General features: G+C 47.1%; 1 protein-coding gene across 1 annotated transcript in view; it reads left to right on the top strand.

The window, feature by feature from the left end:
* The window catches only part of CNTN2 (contactin 2), a 209,161-nt gene that overhangs the window by 173,313 nt on the left and 11,932 nt on the right, over positions 1-23,916 (top strand). Inside the window, exon 21 of the mRNA XM_086919714.1 lies at positions 21,652-21,820. Coding sequence (XP_086775840.1) covers positions 21,652-21,820 — 169 coding nt within the window. The remainder of the gene's footprint in view (positions 1-21,651; positions 21,821-23,916) is intronic.

The following is a 23,916-nucleotide window of genomic DNA, read 5'->3' as shown; positions in this document are numbered from 1 at the left end:
GGGGACCTGCACAAACGTGATGAGCTTACCTTAGCTTGTCCATCTACATGAAATACCAGCCCTCAAATAGGTCCACAGATGGATCACAGCAACATAAACGTGCACCCGAAGGCCACTCATGCAATGCATCCAAGCTCGAAATGCAACCAGAGGTGGCTGCATGGAGAGGCACACGGGGTGAAGAGGAGAGGTCTTGAGACATGGTCTTGATAAGCTGACCAGAACCCTGAAGGTGGCTGCACATGGAGGTCGAGGTCAGGGGACAAGGTGCACGGTAGCCTTGTAGATTTGTTGTTAGTGCATCTAGACATCTACATAGTTAAGACTGTGCCACTGCTTTACTAGAGCCCTGTGCTGACAGTTCTGTTTCCCAACATGGCGGCCAACCAGTAACCCCAGTGAGATTGTAACATACACACACTCCGGTTAAAACAGGGGGAAACAGCAGAGTCGCATGAGGTGTTAACCCCCGCCACCACCACAGAAGTCCTCATATGCTACGGGCAAAATAACTGGGATAGTACATTATTTTCTTTGATGCTTCTGCCAAATCCACGTTCTATCCAAGCTACAAAAGGCTGTTTACACCCTACCTCGCATTATGTTTTTTTTAATAATAGATTGATTTACTAGACTGCACCCACCTGCTCAGTTCCAGATGTTCACTTCTCGATTTTATATAGAGATTTCTGGTTTCCATATTATTCTTTCCCCACAATAACCTGTTTTGTGGTGGTAGTTAGTAGTTCAGTAAACCCCCACCTGTCTGGCCAATCTCCGCTGTGTATGTGTTACAACACATTGTAGATTTAGCAACAGACGTTTTACCCCGATGCCCACGTTGGTTCTGGAAGTGGCCGTTCAGTGCAAAAGAAGATTGTTAAAAATGTATTAAGACCTAAAGGATTAAAACACCCTTTAATGACTTTAAAAGAAAGCAAACAAGCGCAGAAACACGTGTACCTTCAACAAGCGTCGGTAAGCACCAAAGGCTGCAGTCCTGTCCAAGTTAGTCATTGAGCTGATGTGCATGGAAGCCAACCTCGGCCGGAAGGGTGATGACTTTAATTCATCATTCGTTTTCATGGGAACAACAATGAGCTGCCTCCCAGGCCAGAATTTAATAAACTCCGACACGAGTCACACGACCACGACGAGAGCGTAGCAGTGAGAGCGTAACGTGTCATCACTGCTACGTTCTTGTGCTCGTGACTTGGCGAGGGCTGGCCAAAATCTCTGAGCGAGGCGAGGCGAGGGGGTGGGGGGAGTAGGGGGGGCCAACAACGGTCGGAGGAGGACAAGGCAGCCTAGTAGTAGGCAGGACGTTACTAACGCGGCGGCTGGGCTCACTTAGGCCACGCCCGCTGCACTATTTTGCACTGCCACACTGACTGCCACCACTTCTGTCACTGGGCGCCAGGCCACGGGCGAGGCACTGGAAGCACGGTTGTGGCAGCGGCCGCCCTAATAATTTATTTTATTTGGAACACACTGTGAAATCGTTCCCACTTCCAAATAAATTATAAAGGCAGCCGCGGCCGCAACGGGCCTCCAGTGCCGCGTGGCTGCGGCCGCCTCAAGAATGGTGCCGCCTGGGGCGGACCGCCCCTCCCGCCCCCTATGCTACGCGGGTGCTAGATATGCAGCTATATGCATTTTGCAGTCAAGCACAATTCTTGCATCCTTGGGTGCACCCCAACCCCTTTTAGCCCCACGTTGCGATGGATAATGACCAGGCAATGCTGCTGCCGCTTTAGACTGAGGTCTTTCAGCATCATAAAATCCCTTAAAAAGAAGATCAACAATGTACAGTGTCTACGATGGGTGTGGGAGGGCAGCTGCGAACAGACTGGCAGCCCGATGCTGTTTGCACCTACGATGCCCATAAGTGATAACCCCTTAGTCCCACCACTGTAGGACGGAGGGGCTGCGCGGCATGCTGAATCGCATGGTCTCGTGACATTTGCAGATCTATTCCCAAAGATGGGCAAGTTCAGTTCCAGCCTGGTGACGACGGGGGAGCATGCACCAACTTTTTTAGACACCTTGTTATACTACCAACTCAGGGCAGACTGACGAAGGATCTTCAACGCATTCTCTAGCTCCCCACCCACGCTTGCAGCGCTAGAATATATATATAACCACTTCCCCATGCAAACACATTACTCAATTAAATCTACTGATGCAGAATGAAATGACAACCGACACCTTCGGGTCCTAGGTAGCATGGGAAAGGGACCTGCAATCTACAATTACAGAGGCGCAATGGTCCATCTACTGTGCCCAAATGGAGAATTTGTCTCCCAACTACAGACTACGGTTAATACATTTTAATTACCTACAAAGAACCTATCGTACACCGGTACAACTACACAAAATGGGATTGGCTGCTTATCCGAGCTGCTTGCGCTGTGGGAGTTCGGAGGTCACTTTTTTACATCTAGCGTGGTCCTGCCCCGGGGTATCAGCTTACTGGTAGTAAATATGCACTATGATAGGTGATATCACAGGGGAGACTCTCTTTCCAGAACCACTTATTTGTCTATTGGGCTTCGTTGGGAGGGTCTCGATGAGATGCAGACGATTGATGGCCATATTACCTTTATTGGCAAAATGCAGGGTGGCGATACATTGGGGGTGGAAACCGACCCTGACGAGGCAGGCCTGGATGGCAGACCTTTCACGCTGCCAGGAACTGTTAACGACATACTGGGGCATGATTCCCCCGACGGCTAGGCCTAGGGATATTTGGGAACACTTTGTGACTTATCTTAGACAGGGTGACATGGACGGTGCGTGCGCATCTAATGCGGGCTCCACCCTCCCTACCAGGAGATAGAGTGACCCGCTAAGGTTCTCTGGGGACAACTAATTTAAGTCTGACTGAACATGGCCACCCGAATGAGACTGACCACCTGCCTAACGATGGGGATCATAGCAGTTGTAAGATATGTTATATGGATTGAACACGATGTCTGATAATGCATGTCATGAGTACACTGTCACAATGTAACTTGGTCTTGTCTGACTTTTTTGGGGGAACAATCTCTGTTATTTTTGTTTTAAAAAAAACCTCTATAAAGATATTTTAAAAAAAGAAGTTTGTGAGGAGACTACATTTCCTGACACACTCACCAAATCGATTGCCTAAATATATCAAGGTTCTTTCTTTAAATTGGAAAGTGGGAACATTTCTATCCTGCTGTTTAGGATTTTGTTTAGCCCCCTGCCAATGTCCTGATGAGATCAGAGGTACTTAAGCCAGCTATATGGGAGTCTCTTAGACTCAAACTATACACTTGATGACCTGATGTTATATATTCAGCCAGATACAAATGTTATTATTAAACTTTTTGAGCTCTTTGTGTCTTTTGCAGGGTTTGCTGGGGATCGAGCGAACACTGCCAAAATTGAAATGCAACTTTTCAATGCAGAAGTGGACTCACTGCCTCAATCCCTGCAATTGATTTATCATAAAACCCAATTAGATATCTTGAAATTAAAGACTCAGAAAATCTGGAAGATTCATATAGATTAAACTACACCCCTTTTGTGGGTGATCTTGAGTCTATGATAGATAGATGTAAATGTACAGGAATTTATATAGCGCAAATCACCACCGGTTTCTAAGCACTTGCTTAGGGAACCCATCCTGGTATTCCCCTGTGAGATAACCCCAGCAGGGTATCCGCAAGGTGAAAGCCAGGCATCCCGCCGCGAGGGGCCGTTGTGGAGATTAAGCAAGCTAACAAGGCTATGCTCTCGCAACTACATGTGTGGTAACAAACAAGGTACAATGACCAAATGGAAAAGAGGCACAGAAGCAGATTCTTTGGTGTGTTTCTCCTTGTCACAGCAGGATGTTGGTTTTATTTTCTCCAGACTTGAGAAATGTTACATTCGCCGACACGTGTTTCGTCGTGTGCGGTTGAGTCAACACGACTCTTCAGGGCTTAAACTCCACTTCCAAATGGTAGGTTTGGAGTAAGTCTGGGTCTTAAGATCTATGTTCACTATGTAACTAGTTTGACTCGAAAAAATCAATACAATGGCAGCATTAAACCAGTGAGGTCATGCGTGTGCTGGGTAATTCGTCTGTCTGTGTTCCTGTCTCACTGGTAAACGATGAATCTCGAGTTAGGCTCTGAGTACGTGTGCGTATCAGGCGGAAGCCGGGAGGGGATGCTTCGGTTGTGCCCACGAGGGAAACGGGTGCGTCTCCTCTACGGCGGTGTGCCGATGATGGCAATCCCTCCTCTGGTGGTTCCCGGCGGTCGACAATCGTGTACGAACAAATCTTAAGACCCAGACTTACTCCAAACCTACCATTTGGAAGTGGAGTTTAAGCCCTGAAGAGTCGTGTTGACTCAACCGCACACGACGAAACACGTGTCGGCGAATGTAACATTTCTCAAGTCTGGAGAAAATAAAACCAACATCCTGCTGTGACAAGGAGAAACACACCAAAGAATCTGCTTCTGTGCCTCTTTTCCATTTGGTCATTGTACCTTGTTTGTTACCACACATGTAGTTGCGAGAGCATAGCCTTGTTATTTTGCTTTGTATGTTGACTTTTTGGACGGTTAAGGGTGTTTGCCGTCTGCTCTACACGCACTACACAACGAAATTCCATGTATCTTCCACACACTGTAACGTACTAACTCAGGCAGTGCGCCCTCGGGGTCCGAATAGTCTAAAAAACCCCATTTACAGGAGATTAAGCAAGCTATTGCCCAGAGTCGCAGAGTTGTGGTTCCGTGGTCCGGATTACGAGACGAGAATTGCGAGAGGTGTCTTTAGCCAAGAAGACACTGCAGGTCAAGAATTGGGTGATTTCTTCAAGGGTTTTCTGCCGTTCTGGGGACCAATGGCTAACAGTAGGAACATTCGTCAGCTTACGAGAGTGGTTGAGTCCACCATAGTTGAGACCGCCGGTGCCCTTGGTAACCTGACTGCTGAGCTCCAGTCGGATAGACTTATGACACTTCAGAATAGAGTTGCCCTAGACGTTATTCTAGCAGATCGAGGTGGAGTTTGTAGACTGATTCAATCAAGCTGTTGTGTTTTTATTCCAGACAACGCTCCATCAGTCCTCCAGGCCATTTCCAAATTGCACAAAATCTCTGATTCTGTCCATCTGGACAAAGGGGATTGGTCTTTGATGGGATGGTTATGGGGATTGATATCCACTTGGGGTTGGAAGATTTTGATGGTCATTGGGATGGTCTTAGCAATTCTGTTCATGTTTTGTCTTTGTGTACAGTGTGCTCCGGCTATTTGTGGCCTGTGTGCTACTTTGTGCGTACGGAAACCTGTCCGGAGAGAAATGCATAGTAATAAGATGATGCTACAGCAGCATATCGATGACCTGATGAATATAGATCCGGATTCAGATTAAAATGGGTCTGGGTTTATTGCCTATGATAGGGCAAAAGGAGGGTCTGTGGTTCCGTGGTCCCGAATTGGGTTCGATAGTTCCGAAACCCGATTTATAAAGATCGTCGGAAATGGACGATTTTGGTCTCTACGGACCGCAAATGGCGAGTATAACGTGTCTGAGTGTTTTCATATGAATCGATATAGGAGAACACTCTGCATTTGGGGATTTAGTTTGAACCCTCGGGTTCCATTTTGTATGTGGCAGCCATCTTGTGTGGTTGCCCTAACATAGGCTCGATGATTGTGGCCGAACGAGTCCTTGGCACGTACGGCTTAGTTGACTTCTGGTTGACCTGGCCGAACTGACTCCTCGCCTGGGGCGAATCCCGCTGAGCCAGTTCCTTGTTCAACAGCTGTCCTGATAAAGATCAAAGAACAGGATGTGTTCAATTTTATGGCACACCGTTCCCACTCCTCTATCTCCTTTCCATCTGTTTATGCCTTTCCTTTACGACATGTTCATCGATCTGGGTTGAAGGTTTTATGATGGGTTTATCCGGCCTGATCGAATAGAAACTAAGCATGTGTGCGATCGTTTTGGTGGGCTGGACAACGGAAAGTGGGATTAACTTTGACTGTCATCATTCGTTACTTTTTGAAATGCTACTTGTTCATTGGTCAGTTTGTATGCACCAAATGTAAATTGTGATGTTGCCAGAGGCGTAATTTTTGGCATAAAAGACCAAGTTTTGTTCATTTAAGTGGTGCAGTCTCTGTCGAACTACCCGTGTGTACTTCGTAGACCTCTGTCCCTGGTTGCAACCAATAAACTTTGGTCTTTGACGTCATCGAGAAGTATCCCGTGTCTCTGTTTGCCAAGACAGGAGAATCCGGGGTCTTTGGGTGTTGCCCTGACACCGCTGGGATATTGTAATAATATCGGTTCCGAAAAACCTAGTACCTCAGAGTGTGAACCCGTGAATCGAGTAGGCACCGGAGCGAGAATTGTCGTGTCCATGGACATTTTAGGATCAAGACCCCACTGAGCTGGGAATTGAACCCTGGTCCCGGGCTGACCTCTGCTTCCAGGTCTGCCTCCTCTAACCAGTGAGCCACACTTCTCCACATGGTATAATCTACCGTTCACGATTATGGTTGATTAAGATGCACATTTTACCTGTATTGAATTTTGTTATTTTTTGCAATTCTAGTGCCCTTACCAACTGAGGGGCATATTTACTAGCGCCACCAGAGCATCAATTTTTTTTACGCTCTGGCTGCCCCCTGTGGTAGCCCATATTTACAAGGCTATGCTAAGCCACTTTGTTGGCTTAGTACGGGCTTAAATATTTGGGTCTTCTTTCACACAGTTTTCTGTTGCTAAGGGGCATGCAGTCGGTGTTGCTGTGGGTATTCCCAGCAAGACCCATGATTTTTTGACACTGCCCCAGATTTAAAAGGATTCGTTAATTTGAGGCAGCGCCAAAAACTAATGCTTTTAAAGGGGACGCATGAAAGTGGTACAATGAGGAGAAATACCTGTGTTTCTCCTTTTCTTTGCTCTTTCTATGTGTGCTGTATTCTTCAGCACACGTAGAAGAAGCAAAACGCCTTTAATGATTGTTTTTATGCAGGGTGGTGTTGCTTTCAGCACAAACAAAATCATCCCTGCAATGCAGGCATCCTTGTATCATGGTGCAAGGGTGCCTGTGATGGCAGCTGTTTTTGCGCCTGCGCAGGGGTAAGCACAGGATTCGCTATATTCTTGTAAATATGGCACATCTGTGCATTTTGAAAATGACGCAGCTCGGTGCAACAATCTTGCTTGCAGCACTGCGCTGTGACATTTTCTTTTAAATATGCCCCAAAATTCTTTCCTAGATAAAATACAAAGATTACTAGTTTTATCTGGAACAAGAAACCACCATGAATAAATCTATTCATGAATTGCACTTACTACAAGGCAGTTTCTCAAGTGACACTAATTGAACTGAGAAGACAAGGAGAAAAGTGGAAATGTAACTCCATGCTAGTGTGAATGGACGCAGACAGAGATAAGAATCCTCACCCGCTACACAAGAACTTGCTCAAATCCCTCTGAGAGATTTGAGGTCTCCCATTGTTTGCCCGAAAATCTAAACATAGATCTGAACACTCATACTATGTCTCAAATCACGCAAATCGATAAGAGAAACCCCTTAAATCACTTGATACTTCAGAATAAGAACCTCATTTACAAGCCCATTACACTGCCGGTGCGTCACTTGTTTAAGCAAACTGGTGGCGCAGTCTGCATGCCCATTTTACAAGGCCACATGACGTCACCCTGCATGACTTTTCCTGGCCTTGTAAAAATGGGTCCCTTTCTTGCCTTATTCTGCATGAAAGGTGCGTTCGACGGGTGTTGCTGTTGATGTTTCCACGCGGCATCCATGGAAACTGACACGTTCCCAGATTTACAAAGTGTTGTAAACCTTGAAATGCGTCAGAATGCTGTGCGTAGGAGTGGCGCAACGAGGAGAATACTTTTATTTCTCCTCAATTTTTTCTCTTTTTATATGTGCTGCATTCTGCAGCACAATTAGAAGGTGCAAAATGCTATTAATGCTTCTTTTTGTGCAGGAAGCGGTCCCTTCCTGCACAACAACAATCATCCCTGCAACACAGGCACCCTTGCACCATGGCACAAGGGAGCGTCCGTTGGCGCATGTCTGCTGTTTGTGTGCCAGCAGAGGGGAGAAGGACAGGAATGCACTGTAGCTCGTAGATACGGCGCATTCCTGCCCTTTTATTTTAATGCAAGGCAGCGCAGCAGAAAGGCTTGCGTCGTTGTCATGCGTCAAAATGTAGTGGATAGGCCCTAAATGCCGCTCAAAGTCCAACAGAGCAAAATGTGACCCAGGCATACCCTGTTGAAGGGATTTCTCTGCACACATTTTGTCGGTTGTTGTTGTAAATCTTGAATAGTTGGTTCCTGCTTGCCATAAAATATATACCAGCCCAACATGGGTCTGTGGACTACTTGCAAGCTATCCAAATCTTCTTGTTTTATTAAAATCTTTTATCGATTTCGCATAGCAATGTGCAACCAAGTACATTTAACATTGTGTGCATAAAATTAAAGCTCAGTAGACAAATCAGTGACCATACATCAATGTCAGCGTAACAGGCAAACATAGGTCTCGTCCTTCATCTATACAAACTCTGAGAAGTAAAGTGAGGTTGTTTCTATTCCAGTGACTGTCTTTGATGTCAGACGCCTTACTCAAGAAAGTCACGTGACAGACTCTTTATCCCTTTCATATATTTTAATGAAAAAATATTACTTTTAAGGTGATAAATAATGTAGTTATTCTGCCATTAGCTCCTCATAAATCTTTGTAAATAGGAGCACTAGGTACCCCAACACTTTAGAGCTGCTTGGAAATCCAAACCAAAGACATGCTTGCCACTGTGTGTCCTTGTTGTGACAATGCCACACTCTGAGCGATCACTTATGTCACTGCTGCATTAATGCCTCTTCTTCTGGAACTTAAGTCAAAGCCTAGCTTCAGGGTATCACTCCTACAATAGTATTTCTCTGCTCCACCAACCACCATAGCTAATACTGTATCACAGCTAGCAAAAGTGTTACGGCTGTATCCGACTGTTTCTTCAATCTCCTCAGCCCCTGCCCTACTCAGGCCGCTTGCCCTCAGCCCCTGCCCTACTCAGGCCGCTTGCCCTCAATGCTGCAGCAGTGTCCAGTTGCTTAATCCCGGCTAAAACTGGGAGTGACTAGTTAACACGTCTCTGCAGGCCGCCTCTAAATTTCAGTACATGCCATACACTAACTGGGCACCAGGTGTCACTACTGAACCAGTGTTTGCTTCCTAAATAACCATAGCTAATATATACCTAACTGGCCAATTAGTGTCACTATTGTATTGGTTTCATAGCTCCAGGAGTAGAGCCGAATCACATCCTCACGGTCCACTCTTTGGGCCTGATTTAAGGTTTGTCGGATGAAGTATAGTCCGTTAGGATGGCTGAGGACATTACCTCCGCCACCCTGACAAAGTTCTGCCCACCATATTTGTAGATGACCATCAGCCCATTGGTCATATCTATACATTGAAAGGACGGCTGCCAAGGCGGGTCCTTGTACAAAAGTTTAGTTGACAGCTACCATCGATTTTCACGACTACCCACCAAAAGTTAAAACATTTTTGTTTTTCTTTTTCAGAAACCAGCTTCCAAAGCAGGAGTTTGTATCTGAAAACATAAACTAAGGAACCCCAGGAGTGAACTCCTTGGGTGTGTGGGTCATAATTTTATTTTTCTAGTACCTCAGCACCAGGATTTTCCAGGCGGAGAGTGACAGGAAAATGCCGGGCCCCGGGGAAAGCAGAGTCGCAGACTAGTCTTTCCCCGGGGTCTTTCGCGCAGGGGATAGGCCAGGTAGAGGAAGGGGAGGAGTTAAGGGGTGGGTACTTAAGCGCGGGGGAGGAAGGGATCTTCCTCTTTTCTGCGTCTGGCACCATCGGGAGGGAGTTCGAAAGCCCGCCCACCCACCCGGCAGTTGGAGGTGGTTTCTGGGTTGGTCGATAGCGTTGCCAGTTTAGGCCAGAGCTGCTGTAGGCAGGATTCGAAGGGACAGGAGGTCAAGAGCGGGCATACCCATCCCTTGGGGGGGAGTTGGCACAGGACGGACCGAAGTTTGACTGGAAGTTTGCAATGACTGGGGGCTGGAAGACGGTGATTGACGGCCAAGAGAAGGGTGTTTGGAGCCGCTAGGGCTTAGTGATGACGTGGGTGAATGAAACGAATGGGGGGGGGAGTGTGAGTGCTGTTACTGTTATTGTTGATTTATTGTTATGTACAGATTCGCAGTTCTGGTCTAATAAAATGGCCTTTTACGCTGACACTGCGTGGTCTGTTTATTGCGCGAATACCAATACACCGTCGGCTCTAAATAGGGCACGTGGTGTAATGTCCTTCCTCTGACAGCCTCTACTCCATCGGGCCTTCTGATGAAGCATTTCATTTACAGAGCCATCGAGCGCTCAGTCAACAGAATACTTGAGGTTCACCCATCTCTAAATAAGGCGGTCATAGTAAGGGTTTGGCAGGCAGGGTACTCCATCGGATTTGCGACAGAGTACATTGTCTTCCCCAAAATCTAAATAAGGCTCTTTGAAGTATCTACCCTCAGATTACAAGTCTCAGCGGGCCATGCATGGACTGATTTTTAGAGTTCAAATACCACTTATTTTATTTAGTTAATTATTTGGATATTTTTTTAGCATGGATGTGATCTAAGAGGGTGTTGTAGCTCTTTACACAGGATATTAATTAGTAATATGAAAGATTTACAATTATACATAAATAAAAGGGAAAAAGTACATCTATATGACATGAAAGGCAGATAACAGTAGAGAAAAGTAGTGTAGGTTCCATATGTATGTGTGCATACCTAGGTCTCTGTAGCTTGTCGATGTAAGAGCTTGAGTGGAGCTTTAAGGTGCTGGAAGTTATGGTAGGTGGCCGTGCTTCACGTGACAGGATGATCAGGAGTCCATCAGACTGTGGTTATCAGTTTCAGGGGCAATTGGTTCCTTGGACAGTGTTTGAAGGATGAGAGCCAAGGGTCATGTTTACCAACTCACTGCCAGTATATAATTTCAAACCGAAAAGGATCTAGCTAGAGTGGAGGTGTTGTTGCAGCAAATTATTTCCAATTGGAATTGGCTGGAGCTAAGAAGATGTTTCCATCAGCTGGAGAAATGTTCTTCCACTTAATAAGGGGTGTTAATTTTCAGAGCTTTGATGGTGAAGCAGTTACACCTGAACATGGAGTGCACTTGGAGTAGGATCCAGCCGAGTTTGAAAAGTTATTTTAAGACGGGGTCAGATTTCCTTGTGCCTGTGGTTAGCCTTGCAGCTACAAGGTGGACACCCCTTGATTGGGCTATGCAGAAAGCTTGGATTAGTGGGAACGGAGATGCCAGAATTAAGGGTTTATTTAAAGTGTGGTGGAGTACCCTGTCCGCCAAACTGACAATCCATGCGCTCTAGTTAGGGTCATGGGGAAATGTCATGTTTTCGCCATTGGAGTTCCCGCTACTGCACCCGTGGAAACCATAGACTGATGACGTGATGGGCACCAGGCCATTGATTTAAGTACCTCAGACCAGCCGAGGCCACTGCAGGTAAGAGCAACGGGGCCGGCTGGGGTGGATTTCGACAGACTACCCCAAAGAAAAATTAATTAATAATTTAATGTTCCCTTGTGGTCAGCTCTTGAACCCCTCCCTACCCCCCGCCCCCCCCCCCCCCCAAAGCTGGCCCCACCACTCTTGCCTGCCGCGGCTGCCTCAGAAAACATCCAAATTATTCAGGGTGGATGTTGTAAGTACCGTTTTGCCTTTTCAGGACCCCAAGAGAAGGCCTGAACAGAAAAAGATAAAAATGACTCCCCCACCCTGAGAGAAATCTCCCAGGGTGTCAATGTAATTAGTTTTGTAGTGTTTTCAAATATAAGCTCTAGATTTTAGAGTTTGTTTTGAGAGAAAAAAACGGCTCACCAAACTTAAAATGCCTTCGAAGGATCTGCCAGGCAGGTAGAGATCTCTAAATAGTGTTGGTTGTAATCTGCCAGGGTGGCGGAGGTTACGACTCCCCACTCCAACCTAACCTTGGCAGGGTCGTCCACTATAACTCTAAGTAACCCCCTTAGTCTCTTAGGGGCATACTTACAAATAAGTGGTGCAGCGCAGAGCAGTAAACAAAGTTGCTGTGCTGTGTTGCATCAATTGAAGAGAGCAGAACTGCACTATATCTTCAAAGAAATGGTGCAGTCCTGCTCGCGCCATGTGCTGGAGTACTTTTGGTAGCATATTGGCAACGCAGGCACCTTTGCACCATAGTGCAAAGGTGTCTGCATTGTGATTAGGATATTTTTTGTGCAGGGAGAAGTACCTTTCTGCACAGAAACTATCCTTTGAGGCTATTTCCTCAAATAGAATGCAGCACACATGCAAAGAGGAAAAAACAAGACGCGATAGCGGGGAAACATTCTTTACAATGCAGTCGGAACCATGCATGCCTTTACAATGCAAGCATTACAACATGTGAGTCTTTACCGTGCATGTCTTCATCCTGAAAATGTTTACAACGCATATGCCTTTACAATGCAAGCATTACAACATGTGAGTCTTTACCGTGCATGTCTTCATCCTGAAAATGTTTACAACGCATATGCCTTTACAATGCAAGCATTACAACATGTGAGTCTTTACCATGCATGTCTTCATCCTGAAAATGTTTACAACTCATATGCCTTTACAATGCAAGCATTACAACATGTGAGTCTTTACCATGCATGTCTTCATCCTGAAAATGTTTACAACTCATATGCCTTTACAATGAAGCCCGAGCCCTTTTAGCACCCCAGATCTGTGACACCAGCAACGACTCCAGGTCTCTGAAGAGTTTCCGGGGCAAGCGATACGGAAGCACGCAGAAAATATATAGGAGACGGGGAAGTACAAACATCTTGGATATTGCTACCCAGCCCATTGAAGACAAAGGGAGGCCCGTCCAAAATGGGAGGGTCGTGCACACTCGGGTGATAGCTCGGCCTAGATTCCCATCAATTGTGTCGATCCCAAGTGCTAAATCTATACCCCCAGGTATTTAAAGGTGCCGAATGCCCACTTCAGTGGAGTAAGCAGTGCTAGCTGTCTTTGCGCTGGTGTCATTGGTGTCATTGGAACACCACCGATTTTACCCAGTTAACGTGGAGTCCAGATACGCCTGCGTGATCACTTAAAAGAGCTATGATGAATTGTAAGATCCCGGCCTCGCCTCGGAAGTAAATCAGCGCATCATCAGCATACAACAAGACAATGTGCCATTGTTGATCGACCCTTATACCCCAGTCCTTCACCCGCAACCATAAGTGACATGCTAACGGCTCCATGCCCAGAGCACAGAGGATCGACTACAGGGGCCAGCCCTATTGTGTCCCCCTCGCTATGGTTAGAAGCGGTAAGTAAGTGTGAACCGTTTTCACCCTAGCCTGTGGCCTGCAGTATAGTAGTTGTATCCATTGCAAGAAATGGGTACCTATGCCAAACCCTGCCAGGGTTGTCGCGAGGTAAGCCCAGCTTAAGGTGTCAATCGCCTTTTCTATGTCAAGTGAGGCGATCCAAGGCCACTCCTCGCCACCCAGCGCCCACTCCAGGAGCGTGAAGAATCGCCGCAGATTCAACCCTATACTGCGGCCTGGAATTAAACCATTCTTGACCTCATGGACCAGAAGAGGGACAGTAACAAGTAGTTTGTTAGCTAGTAATTTCACCAGGATCTTATAATCGACATTTAGCATTGACAGGGGACGATAAGAGGCCATTAGAAGGGGGTCTCGGCCTGGTTTAGGTAAGATAACCAGCGTCGCCGCTCTTATCGTGGGCGGTAACTCACCCGTCTCAAAGGCCTCAGCATACACCTTGGCCAGCCTAGGTGCTAGCTATGCAGAGAAGTTACAAAAGAATTCAGCCGGCCACCCATCCGTCCCCAGCGTGTTGCCCGCTACCAGCTGCCGAATGGCATCCGTGATCTCATGTTCCATGCATGCCTTTACAATGCAAGCATTACAACATGTGAGTCTTTACCGTGCATGTCTTCATCCTGAAAATGTTTACAACGCATATGCCTTTACAATGCAAGCATTACAACATGTGAGTCTTTACCGTGCATGTCTTCATCCTGAAAATGTTTACAACGCATATGCCTTTACAATGCAAGCATTACAACATGTGAGTCTTTACCATGCATGTCTTCATCCTGAAAATGTTTACAACTCATATGCCTTTACAATGCAAGCATTACAACATGTGAGTCTTTACCATGCATGTCTTCATCCTGAAAATGTTTACAACTCATATGCCTTTACAATGAAGCCCGAGCCCTTTTAGCACCCCAGATCTGTGACACCAGCAACGACTCCAGGTCTCTGAAGAGTTTCCGGGGCAAGCGATACGGAAGCACGCAGAAAATATATAGGAGACGGGGAAGTACAAACATCTTGGATATTGCTACCCAGCCCATTGAAGACAAAGGGAGGCCCGTCCAAAATGGGAGGGTCGTGCACACTCGGGTGATAGCTCGGCCTAGATTCCCATCAATTGTGTCGATCCCAAGTGCTAAATCTATACCCCCAGGTATTTAAAGGTGCCGAATGCCCACTTCAGTGGAGTAAGCAGTGCTAGCTGTCTTTGCGCTGGTGTCATTGGTGTCATTGGAACACCACCGATTTTACCCAGTTAACGTGGAGTCCAGATACGCCTGCGTGATCACTTAAAAGAGCTATGATGAATTGTAAGATCCCGGCCTCGCCTCGGAATCTGTGGGAGCTGTGGAGCTGGACTCCCTCCAAGAAGTCCTGAATGCGAACAGGGTCGGGGGAGCTGGGCTGCGTACAATGTGGTGTAGTATTCATGAAAGGAGAGATTGATATCTGCCTGTGTGTTCACTAGGGCCCCAGCACTTTTGTATATGGTAGTAATCGGAGGCTGGGCTGTGTCGGATCGAAGGAGTCACGGCAGGAGCTTCCTGGCCTTGTCTCCCTCTCCGTGTCTACGCGCCAAATGCGTTCTGTAATCCAAGGCACACAGATCATCCATCCTGTTCTTATACGCTAATCGAGCCTGGGCGAGGGAGGGGGCAATCAGGGCATCAGTCGGAATGCGCTGCTCATAACTCTGGATCGCAGACTCGTGTGTGTATAGCGCTGCAGTCAGCATGTTACGTGCCCCATATGTGGTCTTAATGGCATGGCCTATAAGAACAGCCTTAAAGGCGTCCCACTCTACACCCACCGACGAGGCAGTCCCCTCATTCTCCCCAAAATAAGAGGTAATGGACTCCAGTAGGGTGGCCCGGTAGGAGGAACCAGCAAGTGCTGCCCTAGGCAAGCGCCAAGTTGAGATCGTAGGGCGTTGAGCACCCCAGGTCAGGTTCAGGTGTAAGGGTGTGTGGTCAGAAAGCACGCATGCAAAACACCCAGCATGCACCACACTGTGTAGACCATTATCTGAGCAAAACACCATGTCAATCCGCGTATGTAAATCATGCAGTACCGAGGAGTGAGAGTATCCTGTGGATGTAGCCTGCGCCATACATACTGCACCTGCATCTGAAGCGCCCATTCCCCCATGTGGTGTGCTAGTGTAATGGATTGTGCTCCTGTGAGAGGCGGGCGGGAGTGATCCAAGGCAAGGTCCCATACTGCATTGGATTCACCTTCCCAGTATGTGGGGACCGTGGGGTCCATAAGCAGCGAGGGTGTGAGTAGTCGCAAGAAGTTGGATTGACCCGAGTTCGGGGCATACAGAGAAACCAGTGCCAGGGGGGAACCATTCAGCACTCCCTCCATGGTAGCATAGCGGCCCTGTAGGTCCACCCTGTAGTGTGTGATTTGAAGAGGAGTCCCAGGAGCCACCCAAATAAGCGCCTCCCTGGCGTAGACTGAGTACGTCTTGCCCAGGACCATGCCCCGCCAGTGCTTGCAAAGTGATACTAGTGTCGGTGTCGTGAGGTGCGTCTCCTGGTGCAACACAATCGTGATTTTGTGGCTGTGTAGGTATTGGTACACTTTGTGATGCTTGGCGCATCCTGATAGTCCCCTCAAATTCCAAGTCAAAAGTGTATAATCCCCATGATCCATCTATGTAGGTGCGTGATAGAATTTTACAGAGATCCCCCCATTACGTGTCAGCCCACATTCCCATCGAAACTCTCACAGTACCAGACTACCGGACTCAGACATGTGTCAGCGCCAAATCTTGTGAATTGTAGACCTGAAAAGAAAAAACAGAACCATCAAGAATACCCCAACTTGCCACCCCAGGCCTGGTTGCCAACAGGCAATGGGCCATTTGCACTGAACTGCAAATCTAATGACGAAACAATCAAATCATACACTGAAGTACCGAAAAATTATATTACAACCCACCTACAGCCATACTTACAAATAGTCCCAATACCAATTACCAATAATCAGTCAGTTGGCAGTGTAGAAGGTCCAATCGTTTATTATAACAAACAAACTCTACCAGAGGAGCTCCTTGCGACCTAACCCCACAAGGTCCACCAAGAAGACTGCTGGCTATTGTCAGAACATCACATATATACTGTTACATTTCGAAACCGTTACCTAAGATGGAAAAATACAAGTTGGTGCAGGTTTGTGCAGGGTGAAAGACCATATATGGGAAACAAAGCGTTCTTGGTTTAGCTCATCTCATTATAGCAAGGTCGTGAGGGTGACTCCCTTCTGTTAACTCCGAGAGAGTCCGCACAGCACCCCTCGGAATGTGCTTATCCAGCCTCCCCCCTCTACCTACAACCTTGACAGGCCTAACGTGCAGAAACAGCAGTTTGCAACAGTTGGCCTATTTCTCAGGGGAACGGCTTGGGCAGAATGCAAAGATAGGTTTTACTAATGGAGTGAGCGAACGAGGCCACAAAATGGCATCGGTCGTGGAAAGCGGTACTGTCAGTGATTTAGATACAAAAACGTGTAATATGGTGTACGCTAAGTCCTGAATTATTACATTTCGTGTGTGTATTAGTGTTTGCGTCTCTTCGTTAGTCTTACTAGATGCATCACGCTAATTATTATAAAACAACTATACGTTTCGCTAGGCCCAAATTGAATTCTGGTTCCTCAACAACAAAAGAAGAGAATTAAATTGATTGCTGTATCAGCTACTTATCACTCGGTGAGGAAGGTGGCCGAAAGTTTATGCAATATGTCCATGCTGCCTCCCGTGGTTCATTCTGGCAATCAGCAGGCTTATGCTAGCCGTCGGCCACCACAACGTAGAACAGGCCCCAGGTTTGACAACTTCAGCCCAGTTCATCCTCTGTTCGTGGGGTGAGGACCCGGCCTGTCCCCACCAGTGCTTCAAATTTGCAGCATGTGATCCCTGTCGTTGTTGTTAAAGAATCTGGCTATCACCGGCCTATGAGGTGCGCAGGGGCGGGGGGCCCCCGGGACCCTACGAGCCCACTCAATGGAGAACTTTGAAAATTTTGCCCTGTAAAACCTCACGTGCAAACCAGTCTGCCAGGAAAAGTTCAGTGCGGGGCCCCTCCGCCCATTCGGGAAGACCCACTATTCTCACATTATTGTGGTATGAGCGACCTTCCTGATCATCCACGCGGGCTTGAAGGTAGTCCATCTCCTGTTGGAGGGTCCGCAGTTGGGAGGTCGTCGCGGCCACTGTGGGCCGCAGGGATGCCAAGGTGGACTCATTTTCGTCGACCCCACCCTTGAGTTTCTTATGGTCCTCTCGCAGGTTCCCCTTGTCGATACTGAGGGTGTCGATTTTTGAGCCCAAGGCAGTTTTGATGTCCAGTATCGCCGCTAGGATTTCATCAAAGCGGTGTGCGTGATCATCCTGATCTCCCTGACCAGATGCCTGTGGGGGGTCCATGTTACTATGTTTCGAGGATGCTGCCTCCAGCTCTGGAGGCTGCGCCTGGGATCTGTCCGATCTGGGCTTGCCCATTGTGCCACCCTCGCGAGACCACAAGTCGGGTGGTGGTATGGGCACACCTCCAAAAAGCAAAGAGGGACGGGCGAGAATTGAGGTGTGAGATAAGGGACGCAAAGTAGATCATCTAACTGCCAGAAGGCCGTTGCTCACGCATAGCAAAACCCAGAAAGACATAGAACTAATGTGTAGCGACTCCCGCCACAGTGCCAGGGGGGACGCCCCAGTCGTGGTTCACTCAGGCAGCTGGTGGTGCCACTGGCGTTATCCCGAGTATCCAACTGTAGTTCACAGGAGCACACGTTCCTCGCAAGGTCATTCACCCCGCGTGTCCAATCACCTACAGGCCCAGTTCCAATGTATCTCTCCCAACCCAGGCCTCCAGCCACGGATCAGGGATGTATGCACGGCCACACCCACCACGTGAGGCAGTCTACAGACAATCCTTTGATCCTCACGGGTCCCTATGGTCCTCTCCAGCCGGCACAATCCACCGGGTTCACACTCACCACAGAGTGGGGGGGTCGCAAGAGGTCGGCGCGCCGCTAATCCAGTCGCTCAATCACAGTGCACTGTGCATTCTCCAGGAGCCGCAAGGGATGAGGGGGCGGGGAGAGGCAATGGGCATCCACTCACTGCTGCCTGGGTACACCCGTTACCTGTCTGTCAGGTACACTGGTCCTGCAGCCCATCGTAAGTGGACCCAGCCGGCGCCGATCGCCTGTCCAAAAATGGCAGTCCCGGGTGCTCAGTGTCCAGCAGGTTGGAGGTTGTGGGTATCGGCAGCCGGGATCTCGGGGCACAGCACACCTAACCCCCAGGTGTGAAGGGGGAGATTGATCCGCGCACCGTGCAACCGATTCCCAGTTTGCGCCGAGGTGCCTCCTTTCTGCCGCAACATTCAAGAACTCAGTCATCACTGGCTGCCTGATCAAGATGGCGGCCCCAATGTACACAGTTCTCGGCAGGCCAGTGCGAGCCGCAGGTGTCGCCTGCTAGGGGTGCAGGGCACAGCTCACCTAGCCCTCAGGTCCGGAGATGGGTCGAGCACCGTGTGACCGATTCACGGTCCACGCCGTGGTGCCTCCGTCCTTCCGCACTGCTCCGAATCTCGGGAGCAGATCCAGCTTCCAGCCAAAGACCGGAGCCCATAGCGGTCTCAGGCAGCAGCAATAAGTGCCGATTTTCGCATGGGCAGGCACCGGTCACCTCCTGCGCCGAATGCGGGTAAGGATGTTGGGCCAGGCAGGGTAGAAATAGGATAAGCCCAGTGGGCATAGAGCGGAGCTTAGAGCTCTGCGTCCGCTCTAGCCACCATCTTGGCCATGCCCCCAAGTCCAGTCCTTTGTTAACACAGTTTTATAGGGACAGCAGTCTTGAAGACAATGAAGAGTTGGCTTATTTTCTAAAAACCTGTGGTCAGGTTCAGTAATATTGAGATTCAGAGAAGCTCCCTAAAACTATGTCAGTTTGTTCGACAATTTCATCTAGTGTTTTACAACTAATAAGGATGATAGGTTCCTATTGTGCCTAAAACAACACATGTGCCATCTAATGCACAACATATTGGTAGATTACATTGGGCTTAGAGCCCACCCCTTGCTTACCATTGGTTTGCTTCATTGTCACTCTCATTTGCTTGCTTCTTATTTGTCAGCTTCAGTAGGCTTTCCTTCCTCTTCGTGTGTTTAACCCTCCCCATGATCATAGGCACTTTACTTGTGCCCTTCCACTTCTCATTTTATGGTGCTACTTTTGTATTTATTTTTAATGTACCCTGCAAGAGTGTGTCTGCTGTCTAGCTGTCTACCTTGTGTACTTCTCCCCCTCTGTGTTTCTCTTTCACACTCTCACTTAGTTGAAATTCTTTCTTCCTCCCAACCCATCTGTTGTGAGCCTGATTCCACAGCTTTTGTGTCCTTCCCCAGAATATTTTGAATGTCCTCTCACCCCACCTGAGACATTCTCTCCAACTGTCTCCCACTCTGTGTTGCCTTGTCCCTCAACTCACTTCTCCATTAGCTTTTTTATTTTATTAAGAAAAGTGCAATTGAGCATGGTGCTTTTATTACATTACTTGTATCCATGCTGCCCAGCAGCTGCACTGCTGTACAGCATGGCTAAAATTCAAAGTCAATAGCTCTCATAGGCGAGACCAATTGGCTCTGCCAATGACTCTTGTCATTCCAGTGGAGGTTAATGTCACTAAGCAGTAAGTGGCTGTAATATGATAATACTGTAGTGGTGATGAAGTCAAATAGTACTGATGTGAAGGTTTTGTTGTTGGCTGTGTGGATAATATAGTAGGGTGGTGTTTTCATGCATATATATCTAGGAGTATGTTAGGAAATGTGCCAGAGGGCTGTATGGGCATTGGCATCAATTTCTTACCCCGTCGGGGCACTTTGAAATTATGGAAGGAGCTGCAGAGGATTGTGGGACTCCCTTCTATAATATATAACATTTTGAACCAGCGCAATCATGAGGGGTGCTCCCACAGTTGCACGGGGAGTAGCCTGATGTGAATTATAGAACCCTTTGCCATTGCATCCATGGCTTATTACAGAAGCAGCCGTAAGGTGGAGCATTGATTGTGTGTCATATTGAGGTGGCACAATTAGTGCACCCCCAGTGGCACTTTGTGGGAAAGAGTTTCAGGTGGGACCAAGAGGTGCAGGTGAGGGTTGCTTGCCTCCTTTGAAAAACAGAGCTGTGGTTTCAAAACTGCAGGCCCTCTCTTTCAAAATATATATTTTCCTCAGAGCAGGCATGAATTTTCAAAGTTTGCACCTTTTCTGAGGACAATAGACTATTGCTGCCCTGTCTACACAATGTGCACATACTTAAAGGTGTAAACAAGTAATCAGGGACCTTGTAATGCATAGGATGTTAAAGTGCATGCTTTCAAAGGATACAGTATAGGAGGTACAAGTGGGGTGCATCTACTGGATCTCTGCAGGTTTATTTTTTCCATCATTTTTCAATATTTTATGTCCGGATGGAATAGATATGTCCATAAGCGAGTGAGTTGATTATTCCAGGCACTCTCCATTTGGAAGAGGATGTCAGGCTGTCTAATAGTAGGTGCCGTATCTGTCGAAGATCAGAAGATCATAAGAGTGTGCTTCAAAATAGTAAGTTGCCAGGTAGTCACAATTATTCGACCTATTTTTTGGGAGAGATTAGTCAGACTCCCTTGTAGTAATGCCTTAATATTCTGCTACTGAAAATATAATGCTCAATAAACTTTTATACAACATGGCAAAACCATTGATAACAGGCAAGACCCATTTTTATCTCCTGCAAAACCAGACCAGAGAATCACATACCACTGAAACATATTACTATATTCTGAAGCATTGCACTTACATTATTGGCATCTCTGTAAATGTCCCCTATGAACCTCCTCGCCACTAAGAACGTTATGCCTTCTCTGTCTTTATCCCCTTACTTCTTATCATTCTTGTCCCTGCCTCTCTTGTATCCGCTCTCATGTATTGCTGTTGCATCCTACCTTCTACACTTAATATTTATCTGTTACAAAGTCCACCCATATATGTTATTACTACTGATTGTTGTTGCCTCTGACCATATGCCATAGTCAAGTCCGACCGCCAATGAAAATGTTTAAATTGCAATTGTACTATTATTGTGTGTCCATATTCTGCACTATGAATGCAATAGAAAAATTGGGATAAATGAATTCCATTGCCTTATGTCCTGATAGATGCTGTACCGTCTGGACTCCCACTCCACGCCCACGCTCCACGTGACCACCAAGACACGGATGGATCTCACTCTGCCAGAAGATGCCAGCCATGCCACAGTGCAGATTAGGGCAACCGGTGTGGGTGGCGATGGAGTGCCTGCTGAGGTCCACATACCAAGGGACAGTGGTACGACAACACCTTTCTAACTCCTATACTTCTACTAATCACAGCTAGATTATTGTGTACCACAGGAGACAGTCAGTTCATAATTTCAATTTATAAAACTCACCAAAAATTTAACTGCCTCTGGGCACTGTAAAGTATGTGTTATAACTCATCAGTACTGAATTTATTATTCTCTGAATAGTTGAGATGGCCGTTATATTTTTTAACCTATAACCTACCCTTTTGACACACATCTCTGCCGCAGGTGCTCAGAATACTGAGCTATTTTAAAGATTAAGGGGCATAATTACAAAGGGGTTGTGCCACCAGGACGTCACTTTTAACGGCATTCCTTTGGCGCAATGCCCTGCACCATATTTACAAAGTGCAGTTAATCTACTTTGGTCGACTTAACGCTGTTTTGTAAATATTGTACCCTTTCACGCAGTTTTCTTTGTTAAAGGGGCATGCAATGGGTTTCGCTTTGGGTGCTCCACCGCAACACCCATTGCTTTTTGATGCTGCCACAGATTTACAAGTAGCTGTAAATCTGAGGCAGTGCCAAAAACGAACGCCATGCAAAAGCAGTCATTAGATTGGTGGAACGAGGAGAAATACTTTTATTTTTCCTTGTTTTTGCTTTTTCTGTGTATGCTGCATTCTGCTTCACACATAGAAAGAGCAAAACACCTTTAATGATTGTTTATGTGCAGAAAGGTGTCCCTTCATTGGTATCTCAGGGTCTGCCTGGAACTGGCTGAAATCGTTCCTAGAGGACAAAACGCAGCAAGTTTCCCTCCCCCCCATCCTCGTCTGCTCCTCAAAGTGTGACCACAGGAGAGCCACAGGGGTCTACTTTGAGCCCCCTACTTTTTAATATATATATCACTCTGCTGATCCAGCTGGTGGAGGAGCTTGGTGCCAAGATCACCTCATATGCTGATGATACCCAGCTCCTCTTCACATGGAACAAAAATGATGTATCCAACTTTTGTGCCAGAACATCCCTAACGGCCGTTTTCCAATGACTCTTCTCTGCGCAGCTCAAATGCAATGAGGACAAATCAGAGATCCTTCTGTTTGGGACTTCCCCTCCACAGTTCAGGTAATTGCTTGGGCCGGAAGACTATCCAATGTCTAATTCCGTGGGTCAGCCCATGAAAAATCTAGGAATTTCGTTCGACGAAAATCTTTTGTTTACTACACAGGTCAAGAATCTAGCAGGGCTGTGCTTTGGCACTTTTAAATCACTCAGAACATGTCTTCCTTTCCTCCACAGAGCAGCCAAGGAAATGGTTACTCCTGCCTTAATCCTTTTGTGCATTGATTATGCGAATGCCTTGTACATTGGCCTGCCAGGTTACCTTTTGAAGAGGCTGCAGGTAGTCCAGAAGGCTGCAGCAAGGACTCTTGTTAACATTCCTGTAAGATCTAGCATAAGGCAACATGTGCCCGATCTTCACTGGCTTCCCATGGCTGAAAGAGTAATATTTAAAGCCCTTGTTTTGGCTCATTCAGTCGTGTATGGATTTGGTCCAGTCTACCTAAGGAATGGCTTCAGGTTCTACGTCCCTGCACGACATCTGCACTCAGCAACGCTGCTTCTTGCTGTTATTCCATGCTTTCACCTCAAGAGAATTGGTAGAAGTTCTCCGGCTACAAGGCAGCTTTGGCCTGGAATTTGTTTCCTCTGGACCTACGCAGTATCCAGGACCCTAAGCTCTTCAGGAAAAGACTGAAGACTTTGCTTTTCTTCTAATGGTCCGTTCTCTTCATCCCCCACTTGGGACCCTCTTTGAGTAGGCGTGCGCATTATAAGTGTTAATAATGTAACACAACATAACATATAACATAAACAATCATTCCCTACAACACAGGCACCCTTGCACTATGGCACAAGGGTGTCTGTGGTGGTGCAAGGCAGCTATTTTTAGCACCAATGCAAGGGAAAACACAGGAGTGCGCCGTATTGTTGTAAATACGGAGCATCCCAGCGTTTTATAAATGAAATGAAGCAGCATGGCACTGCAAAATATGCCATTGCACAGTTTCCTTGTAGATATGCCCCTTGGTGCAGAACTGACATTTTCTACTGTTTAAGCTAAACTTCTTTCAAA

The sequence above is a fragment of the Lissotriton vulgaris genome, chromosome 5 (genome assembly GCF_964263255.1).
Source record: "Lissotriton vulgaris chromosome 5, aLisVul1.2, whole genome shotgun sequence".
Taxonomy (NCBI): Eukaryota; Metazoa; Chordata; class Amphibia; order Caudata; family Salamandridae; genus Lissotriton; species Lissotriton vulgaris.
This window is presented reverse-complemented; position numbering and strand designations above follow the sequence as displayed.